At 35.6% G+C, this 24376-nt stretch overlaps 1 protein-coding gene across 10 annotated transcripts in view; it reads right to left on the reverse strand.

The window, feature by feature from the left end:
- Window positions 1-24376, reverse strand: part of HELZ (helicase with zinc finger) — a 126037-nt gene that overhangs the window by 67635 nt on the left and 34026 nt on the right. For 9 of the 10 annotated variants that reach the window (XM_014458891.2, XM_023756976.1, XM_014458890.2 and 6 more), the window contains 8 exons: window positions 24006-24057; window positions 22568-22643; window positions 20406-20604; window positions 19847-19954; window positions 18502-18799; window positions 10716-10983; window positions 7908-8241; window positions 6694-6824 (listed from right to left, as the gene is read on the reverse strand). In XM_014458891.2, coding sequence (XP_014314377.1) covers window positions 6694-6824; window positions 7908-8241; window positions 10716-10983; window positions 18502-18799; window positions 19847-19954; window positions 20406-20604; window positions 22568-22643; window positions 24006-24057 — 1466 coding nt within the window. Of the gene's footprint in view, window positions 1-6693; window positions 6825-7907; window positions 8242-10715; window positions 10984-18501; window positions 18800-19846; window positions 19955-20405; window positions 20605-22567; window positions 22644-24005; window positions 24058-24376 lie in introns of those variants that run through there. The other variant, XM_023756979.1, reaches the window with a different exon arrangement.

The raw sequence follows: 24376 nt of genomic DNA on the forward strand, positions 1-24376 counted from the left end.
CTCAATTTCCTATAAGCCAGTCACTAAAGCTCAAGCATTTTACTCCACAGAATTAAGCATTAACCAACTTATTTCCTCGTAATTCTGCCGGTCCCCGGAATGTTTCATCTTCTACAAAGAAGTTGCTTTAGATGATTGCTAAGTACAGATCTAGTACACGTGGCAGACACTGTGGAATGGTTATCCCCACGCCATCCACAGCAGCCTTTCTGCCTTTCCTCTATTGAACCTAGATAGCTAAATACTCCATTTCCCAGCCTCCTCTGCAAGAGACCCAATTCTGGTCAATAAGATGTAGGAGGAAGTTCTTCAGAAGAGCTTCTATACCCAATAAAACAAAAACAAAGCCTCACTAGAAGAAAGCTCTTTCTGCTACTTTGCCCTCCTCCTTCACCTGGCTGAAATGAGCTCGTGGCAAATAAAACTGCAGCAGCCATCTCCTATTCATGAGGCAATGGGCATCAAGAAGAAAACCAGTATGTTGTGTATGGCAGAGAGGAAAGGAGAACCGTGGTCCTTGGTGGCACTCCAGCTCCTGCACTAGCTTCGGACCACCTACCTCTGGCCTCTATCTCTACATGTTGATGCCACAGTTAGGTCAATACCTGAGTGACTATGATTCTATGATACCTGACCCCATGGTTCCTTTGTCTTTACATGGAGATAGCATACTTGCATCAGATGGTTATTGTAAAGATCAAATGAAATAACGCATACAACCTGATTAGAAAAATAATTGAGCAACAAGCGCTCAATTAATGTTTGTTTCCATTATTATAATATTTTCTAAGGATTTCAAAAAAATGGTGTATAAGTTGACCAGTACACTTTCAAAAAACAAGAAAAAGTTCTAAAATCAACCTCTAATCTTTCAAATTCAGGGATTTTAATGATTTTATTAATGAAGAGATATTAGGGGAGAAACCAAGATAAACACCGGAAATTGCTGCCTCCGACAACAACTTCAAAAATACAATGAAAAGACAAAACGGACATCATCCAGAACTACAGGAAGGCTGGCTGAGTGGAAATTCTACAACTAGAAGGAAAGAGAAAAGCAAAGTGAGACTCAGAGGAGCTGCGGAAGAGCAAAGGTATGGAGGCTCGAGCGCACTCGGAAAGGGGCTGGCACCTGAGGACGCGGCTGTCTTTTTGAATCGGGAGGGAATCACAAGCTCCCGACTGTTCTGAACTCCGGTTCCGGGAAGTCTCTGGGGACCCAGGACTCATACGGGGAGAAACTGGACTGTCTGGCAGCAGGCAGAACTCGGAACTCGAGGGCGGCTTTCCCTCAGAGGTGCTTGCAGCAATTACTGGGACACTGAGACTCGCGGCCCCTTATAGCTGCTTGCTCCACCCTGTTGATTCCGAGACCCGCCCCACCCAGGCTGCAGCAGAAGCTTTTGCATATGAATGCCCTGGCCCTTTGCAACCTGAAAATTACCTAACAAAATCCAGCTGGGCCAGACAGACCCAGAACTTCCAAGAGAAGGCCCAAAGCCCCACAGCAGCTTGCATTGCTTCACAGCTGGGCCTCATCTGGGCACCTCCAAACCCCCAATAAAGGAAGGGGAACCTGCAGATCTCTTTGTAGCTCCTGCTGGGTAACCTCAGGAAGAGGCTAGATTAGCACCTCCTTAGATCCAAGAGCCAGTGTACCCAGTGGTCAGAGTGGGACCATCCAGATTACAACTCCTCAGATCCATAAAGAACACACTCAGGGGGGCAGACTCAGTGAGCACCAAAGCCCCATTGAAGCAAGTCTTGCCCCAGAGGGGTGTCTCCAGCACAGAAGTTCTCCCACTGCAGACACAGCTGATTCGCACAGCCAATTGGCTTGGCGGTCAATTCCTCCCAGTGATACCTACAACAATCAAGGCTTAACTACAACAAGACTGTGCACAAAGCCCACAAGGGGGTGCACCAAGAGTGTCCACCTCAGGTAATTGGGGAGGCTGAGCCACTGGGCCCTATAGGACACCTAGCACACAAAGCCACTCTACCAACACAGGGAAGCTTAAAAAATGCGGAGACAAAGAAACAGGTCACAAATGACAGAAATGGAGGAAAGCAAACTACTAGATATAGAGTTCAAAACCACAGTTATAAGGTTTTTCAAGAATTTTCTGGAAACCGCCGATAAATTGAGTGAGACCCTGGAGGATATGAAAAAAGACCAACTAGAAATTAAGCATACACTGACTGAAATAAAGAATAATATACAGAAATCCAACAGCAGACAAGAGGATCCCAAGAATCAAGTCAAAGATTTGAAATACGAAGAAACAAAAAATACCCAACTGGAAAAGCAAAAAGAAAAAAGAATCCAAAAATATGAAGATAGTGTAAGGAGCCTCTGGGACAACTTCAAGCATACCAACATCAGAATTATAGGGGTGCCAGAAGAAGAGAGAGGGCAAGATATTGAAAACCTATTTGAAGAAATAATGACAGAAAACTTCCCCTACCTTGTGAAAGAAATAGACTTACAAGTCCAGGAAGCGCAGAGAACCCCAAACAAAAGGAATCCAAAGAGGACCACACCAAGACACATCATAATTAAAATGCCAAGAGCAAAAGACAAAGAGAGAATCTTAAAAGCAGCAAGAGAAAAACAGTCAGTTACCTACAAGGGAGTACGCATACGACTGTCAGCTGATTTCTCAACAGAAACCATGCAGGCCAGAAGGGAGTGGCAAGAAATATTCAAAGTGATGAATACCAAGAACCTACAACCAAGATTATACTTTATCCAGCAAAGCTATCATTCAGAATTGAAGGTCAGATAAAGAGCTTCACAGATAAGAAAAAGCTACAGGAGTTCATCACCACCAAACCAGCATTATATGAAATGCTGAAAGGTATCCTTTAAGAAGAGGAAGAAGAAAAAGGTAAAGATAAAAATTATGAATAGCAAATACATATCTATCAACAAGTGAATCTAAAAATCAAGTGAATAAAAAATCTGATGAACAGAGTAAACTGGTGAATATAATAGAACCAGGGGTACGGAAAGGGAGTGGACTGACAATTCTTGGGGGGAAAGGTGTGTGGGGGTTCAGGAAGAGACTAGACAAAAATCGTACACCTATGGATGAGGACAGTGGGAGGGGTAAGGGCAGAGGGTGGGGTGGGTGGAGGAAAGCTATGGGGGGAAAAAAAGAGGAACACCTGTAATAATCTGAACAATAAAGGTTTAATTAAAAAAATAAAAATAAATGGAATAGTGCATAAGCGAGTCTTTATGGGGTATCATAAATGTCTATATCTTCCATCTGGATGGCAATTACATATGTAACAATTCATGGATCTGTACACTTAAGATTTGTGTAATTTACTGCACATAAAGTATATCTGAATAAAAAAGAAAATCTTGTACTTCTAAAAAAATGAAGAGATATTAGGTTTATATATATATATATGAGATTAAATGACAGATTTATGGGTATAATTCTAAAATATGTCAATATTTATTTATTTATATAACCCATTCTACTTATCAATTGTTTCAGTGTACATAAATGCTTCAAGGCAGATCAGAAACTTTAACAATGTTGGTCAACTCTGAATAAAACAAATTGTCTTTATTGTGCCACCTACTAAATAAAGGGAAGATTTACAATATATATGCTGATAAGTCATCTCTAATTTTCACAATTTAAAACAATATAAAGTCTCCTCGAGTTTATTCTGAATAAAATAAGTGTTATTTTATTCCCTGAACCAAATTAATTCAAAGTTCTTTTTTTATCCTGGTCTAATACACTGTTATAATTAATTTTTTTGTTATAATTAATTTATATACCACATGCCCAAGAATAATTTCTCAACTTCTATCTTACTCTAGGAAAAATTTTAAATGGATAGTGATTTCTCAGTATGTCCCCAGACCCAGACATATTTCAATTACTATTTGTAATAATAGTGCTATGGACTCTCTTCCTACTTAAAAGTCTTCTGCCACTTGACATTTTCTTAGTTAACTTTTACAGTTAATACTTGCCGTCAGGGGTATTGAATACATTGTCATATGTTATATAATTTTCAGAACTGAGCATATACAGTAAATGCCTAATAATACTGGCAGGACCTCACATTTGAAACCCTAATATTTCTTTAAACTTGAAATTCTTATTAATTTAAATGTGCCATATATTAACAATGTGCAAGGCCCTGCTGGAGATTAAAAAATAAATAAGATGTGGTCTCTTCCTTTAAAAAACTCAGTGGGTACTAGACTTTGGGGGTGGGGGAGATCACTTCATGAGTTATACAAATGTGTAACAACTGTACACCTGAAATATAATAATGAATTTCAACTATAATTGAAAATTTTTAATTTTTTTAAAAGTTCAAAATCTAAAGAGAACTGTAGACATGTAAAAAATTAATGAAAATTAATTTGAGAGAAATTATGCTTAAAAACACAAAATTAACTGAACGTAGCACATAGTAGGCACTCAATAAATATTTGTTCAAATAATGAAATGAAAGGATAAGATTTATCTACTTGAAGGAGAGAGCATTTGAGATGGACTAAATCTTGAAAAAAAGACAAATATTCAATAGATCAACATTTAGCACAGATTACTTCAGGGAGAGAAGATCACTTACAGATGAGAAGACAGGACTGGGGAAGAGAAAATGTGGAGTTAAATGGGTATTAAGTTTCTGTTCTGCAAGATGAAAAAGTTCTGCAGATTGCACAACAATGTGAGTATACTTAACACCACTGAACTATACACTTAAAAATGATTAAGGCCCGGCCGGTGTTGCTCAGTGGTTGGGCATCGACATATGAACCAGGAGGTCATGGTTTGATTCCCAGTCAGGACATATGCCTGGGCTGCAGGCTTGATCCCCAGTTGGGGTGTGCAGGAGGCAGTCGATCAATGTTTCTCTCTCATTGATGTTTCTCTCTCTCTATCCCTCCTTCTTCCTCTCTCTCTAAAATCAATAAAAACATAGTTAAAAAAAGAAAGATAAGAAGGCAAATAAGCCAAAACCGGTTTGGCTCAGTGGATAGAGCGTCGGCCTGCGGACTGAAGGGTCCCAGGTTCGATTCTGGTCAAGGGCATGTACCTGGGTTGCGGGCACATCCCCAGTAGGAGATGTGCAGGAGGCAGCTGATCGATGTTTCTCTCTCATCGATGTTTCTAACTATCTCTCTCCCTTCCTCTCTGTAAAAAATCAATAAAATATATTTAAAAAAAAAAAAAAAAGAAGGCAAATAAGTGGAGGACAAATTAGGGGATTTAGAAGGAAAAAAAGGGTTTTAAGTAGAAAAAAGGAAAAGAAACTGAGAAGATACTGTTCGAAAGCACTGTTAATGAGACCACATAACAGAGTTTAGTATCAGCTGTTCAGACTTTATATACATATCAAGAGAAGCCTTCAAAGATATATAAGTAGGGAAATAAAATTATTATTTTAGTAAACTCACTCTAAAAGAAATCTGAGATCTGACCCAGAGAACAGAGACACAGACAGCAGGACAGAAGACAAACTAGAAAGGACTGAAATAGTCCAGCTCTAAATAAAACCTGGGCTATAAGGATAGGAAGAAAGGGAAGGATGCAGAGACGCTGAATCAAATGAGACCTGGGAAGTTGTCACTGAATTTCTACAATTAGTATATCAATGGTTACTTTCAGGAGAGTGAGGAAGTAAAAAACAGAAATTACAGAATGAATAAATAAAGAATATTGGAAATATGTAGACTATTCCTGCTCAAGAAATGTGGCAATAAAAAGGAAAATGGGGATAGAATAGTTAGGGCAAGTAAACAAGGGACAAATTATTTAGTTTTTGTATTGAAAGGCATGTTTTGTTTTGTTCCGTTTTTAGGACCAGAAGAAATAAAATGTGAGGAGAATATATGCCACCTCTAGGCCAGGCACATAAAATTTCCTATATGATGTTCTGTGCTCCGTCTTCCCCCGTCTGCCAGCTGGATGCCAATACCCAGGGTGACGTTGGAAACCACTTACTGAAGATACCAGAGCCTCCATCAGAGATGGGAGAACCACCCTACCATGACTGGATTGACAAGTGATAAATAAACTTGTATTGTGTAGAGCAACTGAGATTTAAAAAGAAAAAAAGCTGGAGTGAGCTGAGAGGAGCAGGGGCCACGAGGATAAAACCCAGTGAAAAGGACGAAAAGAAAAATGTAGTCATGCAGGCGTCACCGCTGTTATTCTGGAAACAAAATAGAAGTATCATATTTAATTACACTATGTAAAGAAGTGCCAAAAAGAATTTAAGCAGAAAAATATTTACACAACCATTAACTTGAGAATGGTGTCTGAAGTGATGATATCTTCTATGACACTGTTTCCATTTTGCTAAATTACAAAAATGTCTTCAATATTCAAAATTTGTTTGAAATTAGTTAAACACTATAGGAAGGCCCTAATTTTCCCATTCAACTACTCAGACATATTTCTAAATTGCTTGTTACCCTATAAAGGCTGCTGAGAAAAGCAATAGAATTCATTTAGATGCTGAGGAAAAGTAAATAGATGATGGACTTCAAATGCTGCACTCTTTTACTCTCATTTTTCAACTAATAAAATGTCTTCTGAATAATACAGAGAAACTTTCTTACAAAGGTATGCCTGAGTTATCTGGCACAAACATTTAATTTAACGTTAGCATAACGTCCTTTAATGAGATACCTCCTTTTTGTACCTGTTGGGACTCCAAGGTATGGTTGGAGTCATAGTGATGTCTGGAAATAAAACCCCATTGTCCTTGATCCTGTCTAGTGCATAATGCATTTCACAGAGGGGTAATCGATTTAATTGAAACTGAAGTTCAACCTGAAACATAAGATTAAAAATAATTTTTTAAAGCATGAAAGTAAACATCAGCACTTACAGCTTACTAGAATACTTTGTGAAGATAATCTTTTAGGGGAACCAAGTTTAGAGATTCTTTGAAAGTACAATTATATTCTAACTAGAGGCCCGATGCACAAAATTTGTGCATGGGTAGAGTCCCTAGGCCTGGCCAGCGATCAGGGCTGATCTGCAGGGCGACCAGCAGGGCGATCAGCGGGGGATGAGGGGGGCCAGGGGGCACCCGCCTTGGTGGGCCTGGGGCCTGTGGGCAGCTCCTGTGTTGAGTGTCTGTCCCCTGGTGGTCAGTGTGCATCATAGCAACCGGTCATTTCACCGGTTGTTCCGCCATTCGGTCGATTTGCAATTAGGCTTTTATTATATAGGATAATAATTATCATGGCTAATATCTGCTTAGTTTATTTAGTGCCTGGTACTATAATAAACACTTTACATATATTATCTCATTTAATAGTACCAATAATGTATATACTATCATTAACCACATTCTACACCTAAAGAAACTGAGGCACTTGGAAATTACTTGAGCTCTAAAGGTTATTTGATTACACTATTCCTATCAAGAACACATTTGCTACAATCAGTAGAACATCTGTGAAATATGATCTCTCAAGTGATAAAAACAGCCCTTAAGACACTATCAACTTCTATTAATAAACAATATTCACTATCTCATGGTTAAAAAGAAAAAATATTAGCTTTCCAGTTAAATATGGAACCTGAACACACAGTTCAGCAAAGAATCCAAAGATAAAGAGAACAGGAGCAGATACAACTTCAGATGAGAACTGTCCCAGGGTGTAAGTTGGTTTCTATCTGTTCCTCCATTGCTGATTTTAAACTCTAATCAGAAAACTTGACCTTGTATAAAACTGGAACATTTCAGATGTTACTTAGATTAAAGAGAATTGCTTTTCTCTGAGAGTTACCAGAGGTTCAATTCTCCACCCACTAGTATAATACTTCGGGTTATGGCAGAAGAAAGAAAACCAAACCAGAAAAGTATCAGCTGATAAGGAGACTGTTGCCACACTTGGAACATACCTGTGTGTCACAGTCAGGCCGAAGATTAAGTTCTTCACAGCATTCCCTGGATATCCTTAAAAATATATATTCTTTTGTTTTTTCTTCAATAGTAGCTTCATAAACCTTCTCTTTGGTTCCCTGGGTCTGTACTAACTTCTCTTTAGGGACTGGTAATAAATAAACAGCATTGACTTTGGTCATCACAAGCCGTCCTGCCAAAGTATCTTCAGAAAGTGTTTCAGTAAGCTTAAAACGACCAAAAAGTTGTCCATTCTGAGCATACTTTGCACCTCCAGAAACTCCAGTGAGCATGAAGCTTGCCAGAATCTGCAATTGCACTTTAAGATTGAACCTAAATCAGAAGTGGAAAACAAGTTTGAATATTCTACATCAAAAACTTAAAAATTAGAAGAGTAATAGAAAATAAATCAAATATAAACATACAAAAAATTAAAACTTCATGATCAATTCCACTCTCTTGGGCTACAAACTACATACTGTCCAACTTTAATCCAAGCTGGAAACAAAGAAAACTTTTTTTTTAGTGAATTAACTCTCATTCAGTAACCAGACACACATTAAATTGTGTTGAATACACACAATTTTTAAAGTATGAACATTTAAATGAAGCTAAGTATGATTTTTTTAATAAAATGAAATATTACATAAGTGTCTGACCACACCATTGGGACAAATAAGGCTTTAAAATCACCTAGAACCAGAAGGAAAGGCACTGCATGAAAACTCAATGGACTTTCATTAAACTGATGTTCTCCAAGTGGATTTTACCAAAAAATTCTAATCATAAATTTCTTTCTTTTTTTTTTAATATAAATTTCTCTTCCAATGATTAACATTTCTCTGTTAACATCCAAAATAAATTCCCATTCATGGCTACATAGAGGCAAGGTTCAACCTTTCTAAAGACCCTTATTACAAACTGCCAAACAGCCCTCTAGAAATAGACCAACGTTGTTTGCCACCAGTGCTCATTTTGTATTGCAGATACTTTTAGCCCCCTCTTAAAGTGGCTTGAAGCTATTCCAAGGTGCTCTTGCAGTAAATTTTCATCTACTTAATTTCTTGATCAGAATCTGACCTCCACAAATTTGTAAGGTTCATTCTTTTTTCATTCAGATAAATTTCTACTTAAAAACAATAATCCATAAGCTTATTGATATTTAGTTATAAGTTCTAAAGTAATGTATATGGAATAATTTGTAAACTTTAATAAAATATTAAACAAACATAAGTTAATTTATAATATCTTCTAAATTTCTGGTATGGTATTCCAAAATGATCTCTGAAGATTCCTGTCACCCAGCCAGTAGGGCTCTGTGGTTGAGCGTCAACCCATGAACCAGCAGGTCATGGTTCGATTTCTGGTCAGAACACAAGCCCAGGTTGCCGGCTCGTTCCCCAGTGGGGGGCGTGTAGGAGGCAGCTGATCTCATTATTGGTGTTTCTCTTTCTCTCTTTCTCTCTCTCTCTCTCTCTCTCTCTCTCTCTCTCTCCCTCTCCCTCTCCCTCTCCTTTCCTCTCTCTGAAATCAATAAAAATATTTTAAAAAACAAAAAGATTCCTGTAAGCTTGTAAGCTCTGTCTCATCCCAATATTTATGACTTACCATAGTGTTCCTTTCTCAAGGAAAAAGAAACTACAATAATATAAATAAAATACATGAATATTAATAATGTGAATAATGAATATGATACAAGCCACTGCCCTTGCTATTTGATAACTGATCATTTCATTAGAACTGTCTATAGAAACAATTGATGTCTTTTAAGAGACCATCAATGGGCCACAATTGAAAGTCTTAGAGTAATGAAAACGATATTCTGATTTTGTAAATCTTACATGTATTTAATTTGAATAAAATACTTTCCAAAAGTTAGATCATATTTAATCTATAAATAGAGTAACACAAGGTATCTTTTAAGTTTTCACTTTTCCTTTTCTGAATATATCCCTCAGTGAGTATTCAATATCTATTAATAATATTAATGATAAGGTATTGATAAGGCACCTTGGAACTCATGTAATTTTATTAACCACTGTCACACCAATAAATTCCATAAAAAGGGGGGGAGGGGAATAAGGCAGCTTGGGAAAGAAAGATGTGTTGGTTAGGGTATATTTAAAGGGAAAACTACTTATAAAAATGTGCTTGTGCCTCATAACTGTGGTTCAATTTTTAAGGTTCGTTTCATTTTATTAAAAAGCAGAATGCTACTACCAAATACAACAACTATTTCATTAACATCTTCCTTTACTCAAACTTTAATTTTTCAGATTATCTTTTCTATAATGATTCAAATAAGTTTTCATTTAAACACTTGGTCTTAATCTATGGAATATGGATAAAATGTAAAATATGTTAAAGCATTTATAAACTGCTATAAAGGTATTTTATTATCAATTAGTTTTCCTGAAGATTTAAATCATTTCATACTTAAAATTCCTTTTCAAAATATGAAGTCTCTTTCAGTTTTTGTACATTTACTGAACAAATATTCACTGAGTGCTTGCCCTGGCTACCATGAACAGAAACCTCCTAAAGAGCTGGGACCACATGTTTAGACTCCCAGCACCTGGCAGAGTCTTGTGGAAATGAACTATGTACAAAACGCTAGGACTACCAGGATGGGCAAGACACAGTTCTTGCCTCAAGAAGCTCATGTACAGCTACTAAATAACAGCCACTGAATAACAACCATTTTACTATCTGTCTTCACATAGGAACACCTCCATTTTCAAAATGAAAAATAACATCCAAAGGGGAGATAACCAAAAATTAAGAACAGTGTTTCTAATGTAACTTACTTGCTTACTTCTTTATACTGAGCTATCTCCTCAATATAAAGAAGGTCATGCAACCGTGACTGATAGTTGGTCTTGGTCAATGACTTGTCTAAAACGGACTGGGTAAATAGCTGGTCAGCAGAGAGAGGAATTTGGTATCTGATAAGAAGGCTCTTCTCCAAATCAGTAGTTTCATTAGGTTCAAACTCTATAATAGTCTTAGAAGAAGAATCCCAACGCTTAGCTGTGGTTACTAGCTGTTGTTTTGCATGCATCAGGTACTCAAGATCTAGATGGAAACAAAACACACATTTATAAAAGAGCACTACATTAAAATTACCAAATAATGCCCTGTATATTTGGTAAGAGAATTTTATATGCTAAAGCTCAAATTCTTAAAAACAGAACAATATATAAACCCATTTGACAGAGTATTTTTCCCCACATCAGAAATATTTTTTGTCTAGCTTAACAAAATAACATAAATAGGAATCCATATAGAAACATCTTTTTTAACACCAGACTAGGCCATTCTAGAAAGTGTTATTAACCGCTTAAAAATACAGATTAACATTTAGAACTTAACTCTCCAGTCAAGAGAAATGTGATCTAGGAAGAAGATATGATAAATTCCTCATAAGACAAAAATCTATCAGGTGACAATCACTTTTCTCCTTCTCCAACCAATACCTGTCCCATGATAGAAAGAGAAGATCAGAAAACTGTGAAAGGTTAAATCTCTTCTCGTGTAGTAAAACACAGTGAAACTCTGAAAGTCAACTTACAACAAACAAAACCCTTTTAGGAAATATTCATGAGAAACACCAATAATTCCACATTAAAATGAAATATGATATACCATTCAAATGCCATTTTTTTAAAAAAATTCAGTTTAGCCTAAGTTAAATTATATTGTAAGTAGGGCACAATATCGAAATGAATGACTGTTCAACTCTGCAGAATACCGGCACAGGGTGAAATACGTTGTAACATAGATTCTGAGCCCTGGGAAGCCTCCGTCTGTCTGCAGAGCAAGCACATTACTTTTTTATTGGGTGGAACATACATACACCTATAAATATGAAACTTAACCAAAAGAAAAAAGGTTCCTTAACTGACTTATCAGGTCGAGATTCAGTTTTCATCTAACGTAATTGGAAAGATGATTTCACAACTCAAGTTAAAGTTTTAGGGAAAAAATAACAAAAAATTTAAACAGAGATTAGTTAGCCTCCGAAGTACAAAGAAAAGTTATCGTGTGCTATCTTTGACATGAGAGCCTAAGGCATAATTGCCATGTTTTGCTTAGTAAGAGATTTTGCTACATTAAATGTTACATATAAATTATAAACACGTAGTCATCCACCAAGAGAAATTTCTCAATATTAGAAAGTAGCTTATCCTAGTATCTTAAGAATGATTACAATGTAAAGGCCCGAATTTAAAAATAAAAATGTAATAAAAAGAAAAACAGTAATTGCTCTAATCTCTAATCTTTGTTCCCTGAAAAAGCATTTTATTACTATATACCAGTTTTATTATTTCTCAAATGGCAACATAAATACAACTATAATCATCAAGCTCTAAAGATGGTCTGCTCATTAAACATTTGTATTTTAAAATACTCTGGATGAAACGATGATGGTCTATTTTGCAATAGCGTCACAAATACAGCTGACCCTGAACAACAAGGGTTTGAATGGTGCAGATGCACTTATACATAGATTTTTTCCAATAAGTACCATATATTTCTTTTTTCTTAATAACATTTTCTTAATAACATTTCCTAATAACATTTTCTTTTCTCTAACTTACTTTAAGAATACAGTATAGCCCTAGGAGGTTTTGTTCAGTGGTTAGAGTGTCGGCCCACAAACTGAAGGGTCATGGGTTTGATTCCCAGTCAAGGGCATGTACCTCGTTTGCAAACTCGATCCCTGATCCTGGTCAGGGCATGTGTGAGAGGCAACCAATTGATGTGTCTCTCTCACATCAATGTTTCTCTCTCTCCGTCTCTCCCCCTCCCTTCCACTCTCTAAAAATCAATGAAAAAAATATCCTTGGGTGAGATTAACAACAACAAAAATAGAATTCAAGATTAGAATTGCCAAAACCGGTTTGGCTCAGTGGATAGAGCGTCGGCCTGTGGACTGAAAGGTCCCAGGTTCGATTCCGGTCAAGGGCATGTACCTTGGTTACGGCCACATCCCCAGTAGGGAGTGTGCAGGAGGCAGCTGATCGATGTTTCTCTCTCATGGATGTTTCTAACTCTCTCTCTCTCTCCCTTCCTCTCTGTAAAAAATCAATAAAATATATTTAAAAAAAAAAAAGATTGGAATAACTAGTCTGGCACAAGATATGCTTCCCAACGTCCCTTGCCCTCTGATTACTGACAACAGCTCTCATTTCAGCCACATAATTACTATTCTAATAAAGCATCCAAAGGGTTGGTTTGTTTTGTCTTGCAGTAAGTAGTACAGAGCAGACTTGAAAATATCCTTAACAGGACCTGGAGAGTGGATAAGAAGAAAGTAAGGAGAAAAAAACCCAGTGTTCTACATACTCAGCACAAGAGCCGGCACAAAATAAGCATGCAATAAATGCATGTTAAATATGGAATTTGCTCAAAACAGCTATATTTATCTAGGACTTTAAAAGAATGAGATGAAATGTTTCCTAATTCCAAAATTAGGTAACACACTCTTATCCTTAGAAAACATTCTTGTCTGGCTTTATAAGTCTTGACTGCCCAAATTAACAATAAACTAAAATCCAAAAAATCCCAAACTACCATTTCTGGTATCCATTTATACATCACTCTTTTCACCAAAACTGCTACATAGAAGATAAACACTTCTGAGCTTTTCCATGTTGTCTGTCCCTATTTTCAATCTCTTTGCAAAGCTAATAATTTTAAAAAGTTAAAACACGAAAGTAATAGCATAGGAGTATTTTTATACATTTTACATGCTTCCACTCAGTTACATTTATCTTTTGACAAATATACAATTTTTAAATATATTTTTCTATTACTTTCTGATCACATCATATTAAATATTACATAACATGTTCTTAATTTAGCAACTAAATTTGACAGCTGAAGATCATTTTTAGGTCATACTAAATTGTAATGTTAGTGTTAACATACACTGCTAGACACAAAGTAGAAAAATGTGTGATACCAAATTTCCAAGTTTAAATATAAGAGTTAATCTTCAACATGTAACTTTCAGAGACAGTCAAAGCAGAATTCCAAATCAATTTTGCCCAGCAAAAATTTTCCATTACACAATTGTGGTAGAAGGCATAAATGCAGTTTTCTAAGTAAGGGGAAAACTCACTAACTTCCTTCTTTTGTAGATGTTTTTTACCACACATTTTTGAGAGGCACATCTTTAATCCAAAAAAGTTTTTTTGAGAACATATTGTATCCTTTTCTGAACCTAAATTGTACCAACAAGGGGAAAACACTGAAAAAAGCAAAGTTAAAGTTATATATGTTTCCCACTTTGCAGAATTGTCAAATGACCAGAGGGGGGAAAATTCATTCATGACCTGCAAACAAAAAAGGTTTGGATGCTTCGTGTAAAAGACAAACAAAAAAAACTGTGGAGTATTTTCCCAATTCAAATTTGAATCACCTAAAGTAGGCAGGCTTTTTTTAGTTCAGTAATGAGCAATAAATTAGAAAGGTGGCCAGCATGGCTCAGTGGTTGAGAGTTGACCTATGAACCAGGAGATCACAGTTCCATTCCCTGTCAGGGCACATACCCAGGTTGTGGGGTTGATCCCTGGTGTGGGGGGTGCAGGAGGCAGCCAACCATTGATTCTCTCTCATTATTGATGTTTCTATCTCTCTCTCCCTCTCCCTTCCTCTCTGAAATCAATAAAAATATTTTTTTTTAAAAAAAGAAATGTCTGCTATGTAACTTGATTTTAAGTTTCAAGGAGTAATAAATGAATATAACTAAGTTCCATGATCAAATCAGTTTGACAGACACTGAGCCCTTAATTACTGAGGTGCACTGGGAAATAAAGCATGCACCATTTCCAAACGTATTTGGACATGAAACTCTTTACCTATTATTAATGTGTATAACAACCCCTATTAATTTCTGTGGAACAGTTTTAGAAACATCAAGCTAATAAATAGATGACCCACAATGGCCCAAATTTATAACTTTATGGAAGAGAAATATATGTTCCCAACATTAATTTAAGGACAAAAACTTACTTAAATAATGAATAGCCAATCAAGTGGAAGAAGTGACAGAGATATTTCCTATTGAAATTCTAGTTTCACACCATTACTGCATTTTTGTGTGCGTAAAAACCAAATTATATTGTGATATAATTTATCATGTTATGAAAACATGATAAAGCTCAGACCTAATTTAATTCCCCAATTCCCAACTGCCTTTTGGCCAGTTTGTACATGGAATAACACTTTTCTCAGAATTCTAGGCCAAGGAAAATCAAATAATGAACTGGCTGAGGCTAGAGGTGAAATCAGCCCGACTGTCAGTTACATTGTCACCAATTTAACAAAGAACTTCTCTTGCTTTCAATGTCTCTGAATGTTATCCACACAAATATTCCAGGAAATGATAAAAATGGGAGACTCCATTTTACATTTTAACTATTTCAGAATGTTTTATAAAATTGTGATTACACATAAACAAATCTTTTGCCCTCAATTTTTTTGCTGACAAGCATTCTGCTATAATAATCAAAAAACACTAACTAGTACTAAGATAGACGCAGGAAACAAATATTGTTGTTTATGTCCTACTTTCATTTCTCCAAAATTCTGTTGGGACTCTGTACACAGTAACGCTGAAACAAATATAGTCACACAATAAAAAATTTAAGAACTTAACAAAAAACATCAAGATATTCAATGACATCAATTTTAACAGTATAAAAGTGAGGGGGAAAGGTGACATATGTAATACTTTCAACAATGAAGATTTTTTTAAAACGAATTTTAAAAGTATCTGACAAAGAAACATTAGTATAACCAGGTCAGCTAATTTAAGCAATGACAAAATAATCAACCAAATGTCACCCCGCTTGCCTAAACCTAGACTTGTTTTCCTTTTTATAATGTTAAAATCTCATATCATAAAATATATTTTGCACATTTTGCATTGTTCTCCTGTAATTTTATTTTTCCGGTCCTTGAAAAACAAATTTCATTATGTGAAACTGTTTCAATGTACCCAAATTAGTGCACGAAAATGTTTAACTTTTCTCAACTATTTTCCTTAACTATGTAGAAGTAAAATCTTGTTTAAAAGAAAATAGGCAGCCTGGCTGGTGTGGCTCAGTGACTGAATGTCTACCCATGAACCAGGAGGTCACAGTTCAAAGCCCAGATTGTGGGCTCAATCCCCAGCAGGGGAAGTGCAGGAAGTAGCTGATCAATGATTCTCTCTCATCATTGATGTTTCTACCCCCTTTCCTCTCCCTTCCTCTCTCTGAAATCAATAAAAACATATTTTTAAGTACTCATTAAAAACAATAGGCAAAGATATCAAACTGCAAAGAGGTCACTTTACAGTATTATTTTTAAAAAGGTGGGCTAGCCCTGACCGGTTTGGCTCAGTGGATAGAGCGTCGGCCTGCGGGCTGAAAGGTCCCAGGTTCGATTCCAGTCAAAGGCATGTACCTTGGTTGCGGGCACATCCCCAGTAGGAGGTGTGCAGGAGGCAGCTGGTCGATGTTTCTCTCTCATTGATGTTTCTAACTCTCTATCCCTCTCCCTTCCTCTCTGTAAAAAAATCAATAAAATATTTTTTAAAAAAAAGGTGGGCTATAGTATTGTTAAGTACTCTGCCCAGGGTCACACAGGTAATAAATAGAAAATCAGGATTCAAATCCAATTTTATTTGACTGTGAAGTCTATTCCACTGCTCTTTTTCTCCAACTAGAAAAGTAGAACATATCTGAGAACAAGTAGCCAAAGTAACCTTAATCTCTCAAGTCCATGAGGGTGCCTGAAATCCTCTTCAGACATTTAACACTTTATATTATTAAACAAGCTTTTCTTAGCTAGTACAGATTCTTGACAACACAAACTATTTCTATGAGAAATGAGTCATGCGTTACAATCCACCAATCTAAAAGCAAACTTTTAAAATACAACCAACATGTAAGCCAAGACATCTTTTCAGAGTTCTATTTGAGGAAGGGATGCATGTTGCTCTCTCTTGATTTAAATCTCCTTATGATTAAAAAAGGGTGCTTCCTAGTTATCTCAAGTTCTAGTCTCAAAAAGCAACTTACTAGTACAGGAATAGGCAAACCATAGAATGTAAGACAAATCCAGCCTGCTGCTGTTACTGAAAATAGTTTTATTGTAATATAGTCACGCCATTCACTTACATATTATCTGGCCCTTTACAGAAAAAGAATTTATATTAGTAAATATAAACCAAATATTTTCGTTTTGTCAATGATCACAGCTATTTGACTATGGGAAATAACATTTTGATTTCAAAGATTACTAAGATGACAAAAACAAAATACAACAGAATAAACACAAGTAAAATAAATCAAAGTAAGTGAGAAATCAAGGTGGAATGAGTCTGGGGAATAATATTAGCATACATACAAGGGAGTAATGCCTAATTGTTCAATTTGGACACAAATGTTGCTTTAACCTTACCAGCAGCTCAAGTAAAGGAGACAGAACCAATTCCACCTGTTTGCTATGTCCAAAAAGTTAAATCCTAGCATTTGCTCATGAAAAAAACAAATTTTAGTTCTTATAAAAGGGACGGGGGTACAAAGGAAAAAATATCCTCCCCAATATGGTGAGTTAGTCAATACCAAAGCAAGTTTCATACAGTTCTGCTACATGAAGTGCTTGTTAATACTTAGTATTTGGTAAATAAAATAAAGCACCTATATATCCAACCAAGCGCCAAAGAAATGTAGGCTAATGTGCCCTTTTCTTTTGGATTCTGGCATAATATTTAGGTGTATGCAGCAATGTGGTAACGTACAAGGAAATTCATCGTCTTCTACAGGTGCTTACATGTTGAAGCCACCGACTTCTTCCTAAGGGCACCTGGGTGCAAAGGCACTTGGGTCTCCTTTACACTAGTGAATGTACAAAACCAACCTATGAAAGCTTATATTTAGGACTTTTCATTCAGAGATAATGCACTAACATCATCAAAGTTAATTGGACAGTCAGTCAAACATGGAAATAGACACTGTAAGTGTACTCACGATTACTATTAAAATTATACTCTATCCAAAGCAATATTAAAAGCTTTTATTGAGCCCTGGCCGGCTTGGCTCAGTGGATAGAGCGTTGGCCTGCGGACTGAAGGGTCCCAGGTTTGATTCCAGCCAAGGGCACATGCCTGGGCTGCGGGCTCGATCCCCAGTAGGGGGCATGCAGGAGGCAGCCGATCAGTGATTCTCTCTTATCATTGATGTTTCTCTCTCTCCCCTCACCCTTCCTCTCTGAAATCAATAAAGAAATATATTTTTTAAAAAAAAGCTTTTATTGTGCTAAAGTCATCCTACTTTAAAAAGGAAGTTGGGAGACCAAGACAGACCTGATCATCTACTTATACAAGCTTTGCCTGATGACTGTATAAAGAGAAAGGGCATAATATGAACCATTCTAATCCTATTACATAGTAAATGAGTCAATTAATTTGAGATTTTTTTTCCCCTAATTATTCCCTCCCTATTCATGGAACACAGAGGGGCCAATACATATCTTTCAATGTTGTTATGAGCGTCTCTTTTAATACATCGTAACAGGGGAAAAAAGTCTAAATATTACCTTCTGTAGAAGCTGCATCAATCATTACTCTTTGCATGAGTACTGGTTCCAATCCAAAGTCGAAAACTATGGTTTGGCGAAAAGTTCCAAATATTTCTGTGTTAAATGCTATCCCGACTTTATACACGTAATGATCTAATCCATTTTGGGCCATCTTTCCTCCTATCCATTCTTGACAGTTTTCTGGGACTTCTTGTGATACCTGGGTAGTACTATCTCCGGCAGATATGGCAATGATACTAAAATGAGGACGATGAGCATCATAAAGCAATGCTACACGATACAGCATTCTTGCAGGCTACAAGGAAGTTAAAATAATTCATTGAGTACAAGGGGGTGAAAAATCCAATTGTAATTGGGCTCTTCAACGAAAATATTTCCATAAGGGAATTTTACTTTCCCATGCTCCTAAGATAATATTTTAAAAATACAAATTGTGCTCATAAGCCATTTAAGAAAAAAAATCATGACTTTAAAAAATATGTTGTTAAAAAATAATATATTTATGTCAATTATACTTCAATAAAGCTGAAATTTTTTAAAAATGATATATTTATGCTACATCACTAGCTCCCCTGCTCTTTTCTGTGATATGTTCACCTTTCACTGTGGCAAAGGCTATCACTCTATATGACCATCGACCTCCAACTTTCCATGCCCTTGGCCTAAAGAAGTTTTACCTATCCTCAAGCAGGAAGTCTTCACAGGAGGGCAGTTACCCCTGAAAGTACTGGATTGGGTTCAAGGCTGAAGCTACATGTTCCCAGATTTTTCATCCCAAGATGCACATGGTACAGTGGAAGAAATGCCACCAAAAAGTACACAAACTTTTCCACTGCATATACTTACAGAAATTTTTACTTTGCTTCATTCTTAAAGTCTGAATATTTTACTTCAAGATGGGATGTACTGTGAAATGTCTCATTTTAAAACCCCATTATTATAGAATTTGTGATTTCATCAAATCAAATGTAAAAATAAGTTGTCATTATTTTAAGATCTTAGAACTGCCAGATTAAACAACTTGATTTTTAAATAGTTAATTATAAGCCATGAACCCCATCCCATGTTCCAAGTTTGGAAGACAACAAATCGAAGACCTCTTTACCAAATCAATAAATAAATGAGCAAGCATCAAACATCTAGAAAGATTTTATCTCAAAATCTAAAACAAAAATTGTACCTTTAACGATCAAAATACAGAAATACACATTAGAATAACATAGAACCTACATTAAAATGTACTTAGATTAAAACATTTTCAATGCTCTTTTAACACAGAGATTTAAAGGTTTTAAGAAAATTGGAAAAAATTTACATTATTTGAGTAGCACAAAATTCATACCTTACAGGTGAGAGCAAAAGTCCATGTCTGGTGAGACTTTTTGGTGTTGACAGTAACCGTCAGATCAGGATTATGCTCTACCTTTACTCCTTCAACACATTCACTAAGCTGAAAACAGAGAGCAACTAATGTTACATTTCCATTCCTAAAAGCTCATAAAAAACTTCTGGCATACTAAATACATTAAATGTCAATAGTAAGATGTGATGGAACTGTTTACAAAGCAAAGTGTCTTATACATTAATTTTCAGTTTTTTTGTTCTTACAAAATATAATAAAGCTAAAATAAGAGACATAGAAAACAAACAAAAAATGGCAGTAAAAACTCCCTGAATGAAAATAAATATAATACCTACAAAATCTCCAAACGGCTTAGTTTTTACTCTTTATTTTTTAGCAAATAGCTCTACTTTTACTACTAAAAACGCTTTATCAAGAATCAAGCTCTTCATATAGAGGATAATGAAATAAACCAAAATATAGCACAAAATAAAGTCAAGACTCAAACAAAATCATTATTTAAAACAAACAAACAAAAAATGCAGTTTATTTTCCTCACCACTTTCTCAGGAGATAATGAATTCATCCACTTTTCTATCAAGGTTTCCATGTAACTGCCTGAGAACTGTTTATTCTCATTTTGCTGTTTCAATTTTATCAACCGTGAAGCATATCTTTTCTGCCATTCTGCTAGTTCTTCCTGGGAATGTGCTGAAGTACACTGGGCACCATACCTACAGATTCCTTGCTCTAAAAATCTAAGTAGAATAGGAAAGACTGTTTTATCATATACTTTGTTGGACCATTTAAAAGATCAACTTTCAGCATTTTCCCTCCAACTCTTCAATAACAAAAACAAAACTTAGTCTCCTGAAAGGCCATATTTATCACAGTGTCTTGCACAGAGGAGGAAGGAGAGGTTTAGAGAACATTTACAATAGTTCGTCAAAACAGCAACTCCCCATATTAACTGACCTTCTCCTTGAGAGTAAGGGGGTGCTAAAGCAGAGCATAATCATAACCACCCCACCCACAAAAACCACCACCGAAAAGGTAGCTTCCTTCGTGATATAACAACTCTATCAGTTCCTCTTAGAGCAGCATTTGTTACAGCAACACTGACATCAAGTGGATTAGCTCGTCAAACACAGGTATGCCCTACTCCCCAAAATGATACGACCTAAAGAAAAGAATTTCATTCTGGAAAAACTTTACTATATCAGTAACTTATCATTTTAAGGCTTCTACTTTTTACTTTTACTCTTTTCTCTATTACTATTACCAATATTTCACTGAAAATATTGGACTATATTAATTTGCTTGAAGTTTTAAAGATTAAAAGTTTTATATTAGAATCACAATTCAAGAGATTAAATTCTTTAATAGCTAAATTCATAAATGTTCATTTTAAAGGTTATAGAACTAATAGTCTCTCAGTGTTTATAACTCAGAAAATTAAATTGACAATTCAGTCAAAAACTGATAAAAATGCAAGATGTTGATCAATCATTTTTTTTAAGGTTTAAATACCTTGCAGAATTATGGGTCCAGCCAATTTTTAAATGATTGAAGCATAATAAAGCATCTTACTTATGGTAAGAAAATTAAACTATAAATAGCAAAATGAAGACAAGAGTGATATTATATCATAGTTTTTCAACTGGTAAAATATGGATAGTAAGAAATACAAAATGAAACACAGCACAATTTAAATTATCAAACAGCTCACTTTATTTGAAAAGACAAGTATATATAAAGCTTTTCTTGATGATATACAAAGCACTTGAACTTAAATTGTACTACTTATGAACTTCTCTTATGCATCATAAAACATCTTTAAAACCATGCATTTATTTCTCTTAAGTATGTCTTAGTGAGCCAAATATTTCAACTTTCTATTGCTGTATTTTAAATTATTTCCCTAGAAACTGAAGATTGGATATTCTCATTTGGACTATAAATTTTCTTACATTTCCTTTGCATAACTGGATTGTTATCTAACTCTCCTACAACAGGATGCCACCAGGATTTTCAAAATTCACTACTTTATTTCTACTATAAAGTCAAATCTGATGTCTTAACTATTCAATCATCAACATTACATATCAAATTTTCTTCATTATCAAAAGCATTCTAGAGTAATGAGATTTTATATCTAAAATCCCACTAGTTGCTAGTGCTTATAAAAAGAACTGAAGGGTTCACCTTTCTAAATGTGACTAATAATTCTTTCCACTCAATACATAATTAAGTTCTGAAAGGTTAGCCCTTCAAATATAAATTACTCAAATTCTTTATAAGGATTACATGAAGATAGTATATTTTTAAAAAGGTTATTAAAATAATTTAACAATTCTTCATCTATTTTATCTTCTATTTCAGTTTATATAATTTCAATGACCATAACAGATAAATTTCACATAAGCAAGAGACCAGCAATTAAATTCAGTCATATTAATCCAACTGGTATTATAAGAGACTTCTAAACAATCTCCATTTATATCATTGTTTTTGTAATTAACAGAAGACTCATCAATATGGCTTTGATTTTTATTTTTTAATGATAATGACCATTATGGCTTCTGTTTCAAACTGAAAATAAACCATTTTACTCAATCATTATACTTCTTCCTTCACATATTTTCTTTAAAAAAGTGAAGGAAAATTAACTATCCTTTGAATAAAAACATGTCATGGGTTTAAAAAAAAAATTCACGTTACCTTTTACACAAAGTATATTCCTCGCTGCTTGTGATTCCCCTAGGTGGTGGGCGGAAATGCCAACCATTACAAGATCCTAGAGAGTAATCAGGATATAGTCTTATCATTTGAGGCTTGCTAATAATTCTGATATTTTAATGTGTAAAAAATTCTATAAACCCTCCACACACATCATCCCAGATGATGTAAAAAGAACATGATATACTTGCCTCTACCAAAAAAGTAACTGACCAATCAAGTGAGTTAAATCAACCATATGAAACTTAAAAATCACTGAAAAAGCAGTTACCAAGCAGCTAAGTCAAATCTATGACCCTGACTCTATCCTAGCAACTGGTGGGCATATTTCCAGTGCAGTCTCTTTCAAACAACTAACGGGGGGAATGTTGGCATGTTTATCATTTTTCAAGTATGAGATGTATCTCTATTAGGAATACTTCAGGAGTGAGAAAATTATGTATCCTGGGAGGAAATTCTAGAAAACAAATTCCAGTACTGCATACTGAGTGAGAAGTTCCACGTCACTACCCATGTTCCTCGGGATCTGTCTGACATGTCATTGCATAAAGTAATCCTTTTTCACAACTGAAATAAAGTTCAAAAAGTTGAATTCTAAGGTAGGAGCTAAAAAAAATAACATGTTTACTTCTAAATACAATGAGCTTTTATTTGTTTAGAATATACTAAGCCAGGGAAAACAGGGCTTCAGCGAGAAAAGACTAGAGTTACAGAGGCTGAGCAGGACAAGTTTCCAAGGACCTCAGAGCCATGACCTATACCTTACCCCTCATGAGTCACTGTGCCTTCCTGCCCCATCAAAAAATATTCAGCCAGGTTGAATTTAAAGCTGGGTTTCATCCCTTACTAGCTGTGTGACTGAGGAAATTGCTGGACCTTGGTAAATATCAGTTTCATCACCTCTCAAAAAAATGGGGAAGGGCTCTAAGAAGTCATTACACATTTGGCGAAAGCCACTACAGCCGTCCACAGTATCCAGCAAGCACTCAGTGAAGGCTGGTCTCTCTTCCCCTTCCTCTGGCAAGAGGAGATTTTAGTGGTGGCAGGAACAACTCAGTTTACAGATTAGAACTTCCAAAAAGTAGTAATTGTACTGGCCTGAGAGAGAGAGAGGAGAAAAGACTCCCCCCTCTAAGAACTGCTAAGAATGAGTTTTAAACTATGTGGAGGCAAGAAAATGAAATAGATAACCTTTAGAGCTACCTTGTACCACCATTACTTCATTATTCTAAGGAAAGGGGCCAGTGAAAAGAATTGCTTTCATCCACACATTTTTTAGAATTAAATTTTTTTATTTTTATATTCTCTCCTACAACTCCACTTCCATGTATTGTAACTCAATAAATTTCCTCCCAATAATCAATTAAAAAGCAATGTCCAGATCACAGTTACTAGAAGTTATGCAGAGTTTGGTACTTACCCTCTTCTAAATCTTCCACGTGATATCCAGAGAGGACGTTACTAGTTGCTGTCTGCAATTTTTGAAATGAAAGATATTTTTATAATAAGAAATATCCAATTGATGTCGAATTAAACTTGGACATTTTCAATATTTTTTAAAGCCTGAGTCTGAATACTTAGAAAAATTTAACATTAATATCTCAGACATGTTTTGCTCTATGTTAAACTATATTTAAACACAGAAAAGAGTAATTGTGTGGCCCTCATTAAGAACACTGATAAGATTTCCTACATAAAAATTACCTGGTAGCAAAAGAACAAAGGTCTAAGTCCCCAATCCGGAACCCACAGAGTAGCGCCTTCCATCCACTTACTCTTTTCGCTCTCCTC

This window comes from Myotis lucifugus, unplaced genomic scaffold, assembly GCF_000147115.1.
Source record: "Myotis lucifugus unplaced genomic scaffold, Myoluc2.0 scaffold_100, whole genome shotgun sequence".
Classification (NCBI taxonomy): Eukaryota; Metazoa; Chordata; class Mammalia; order Chiroptera; family Vespertilionidae; genus Myotis; species Myotis lucifugus.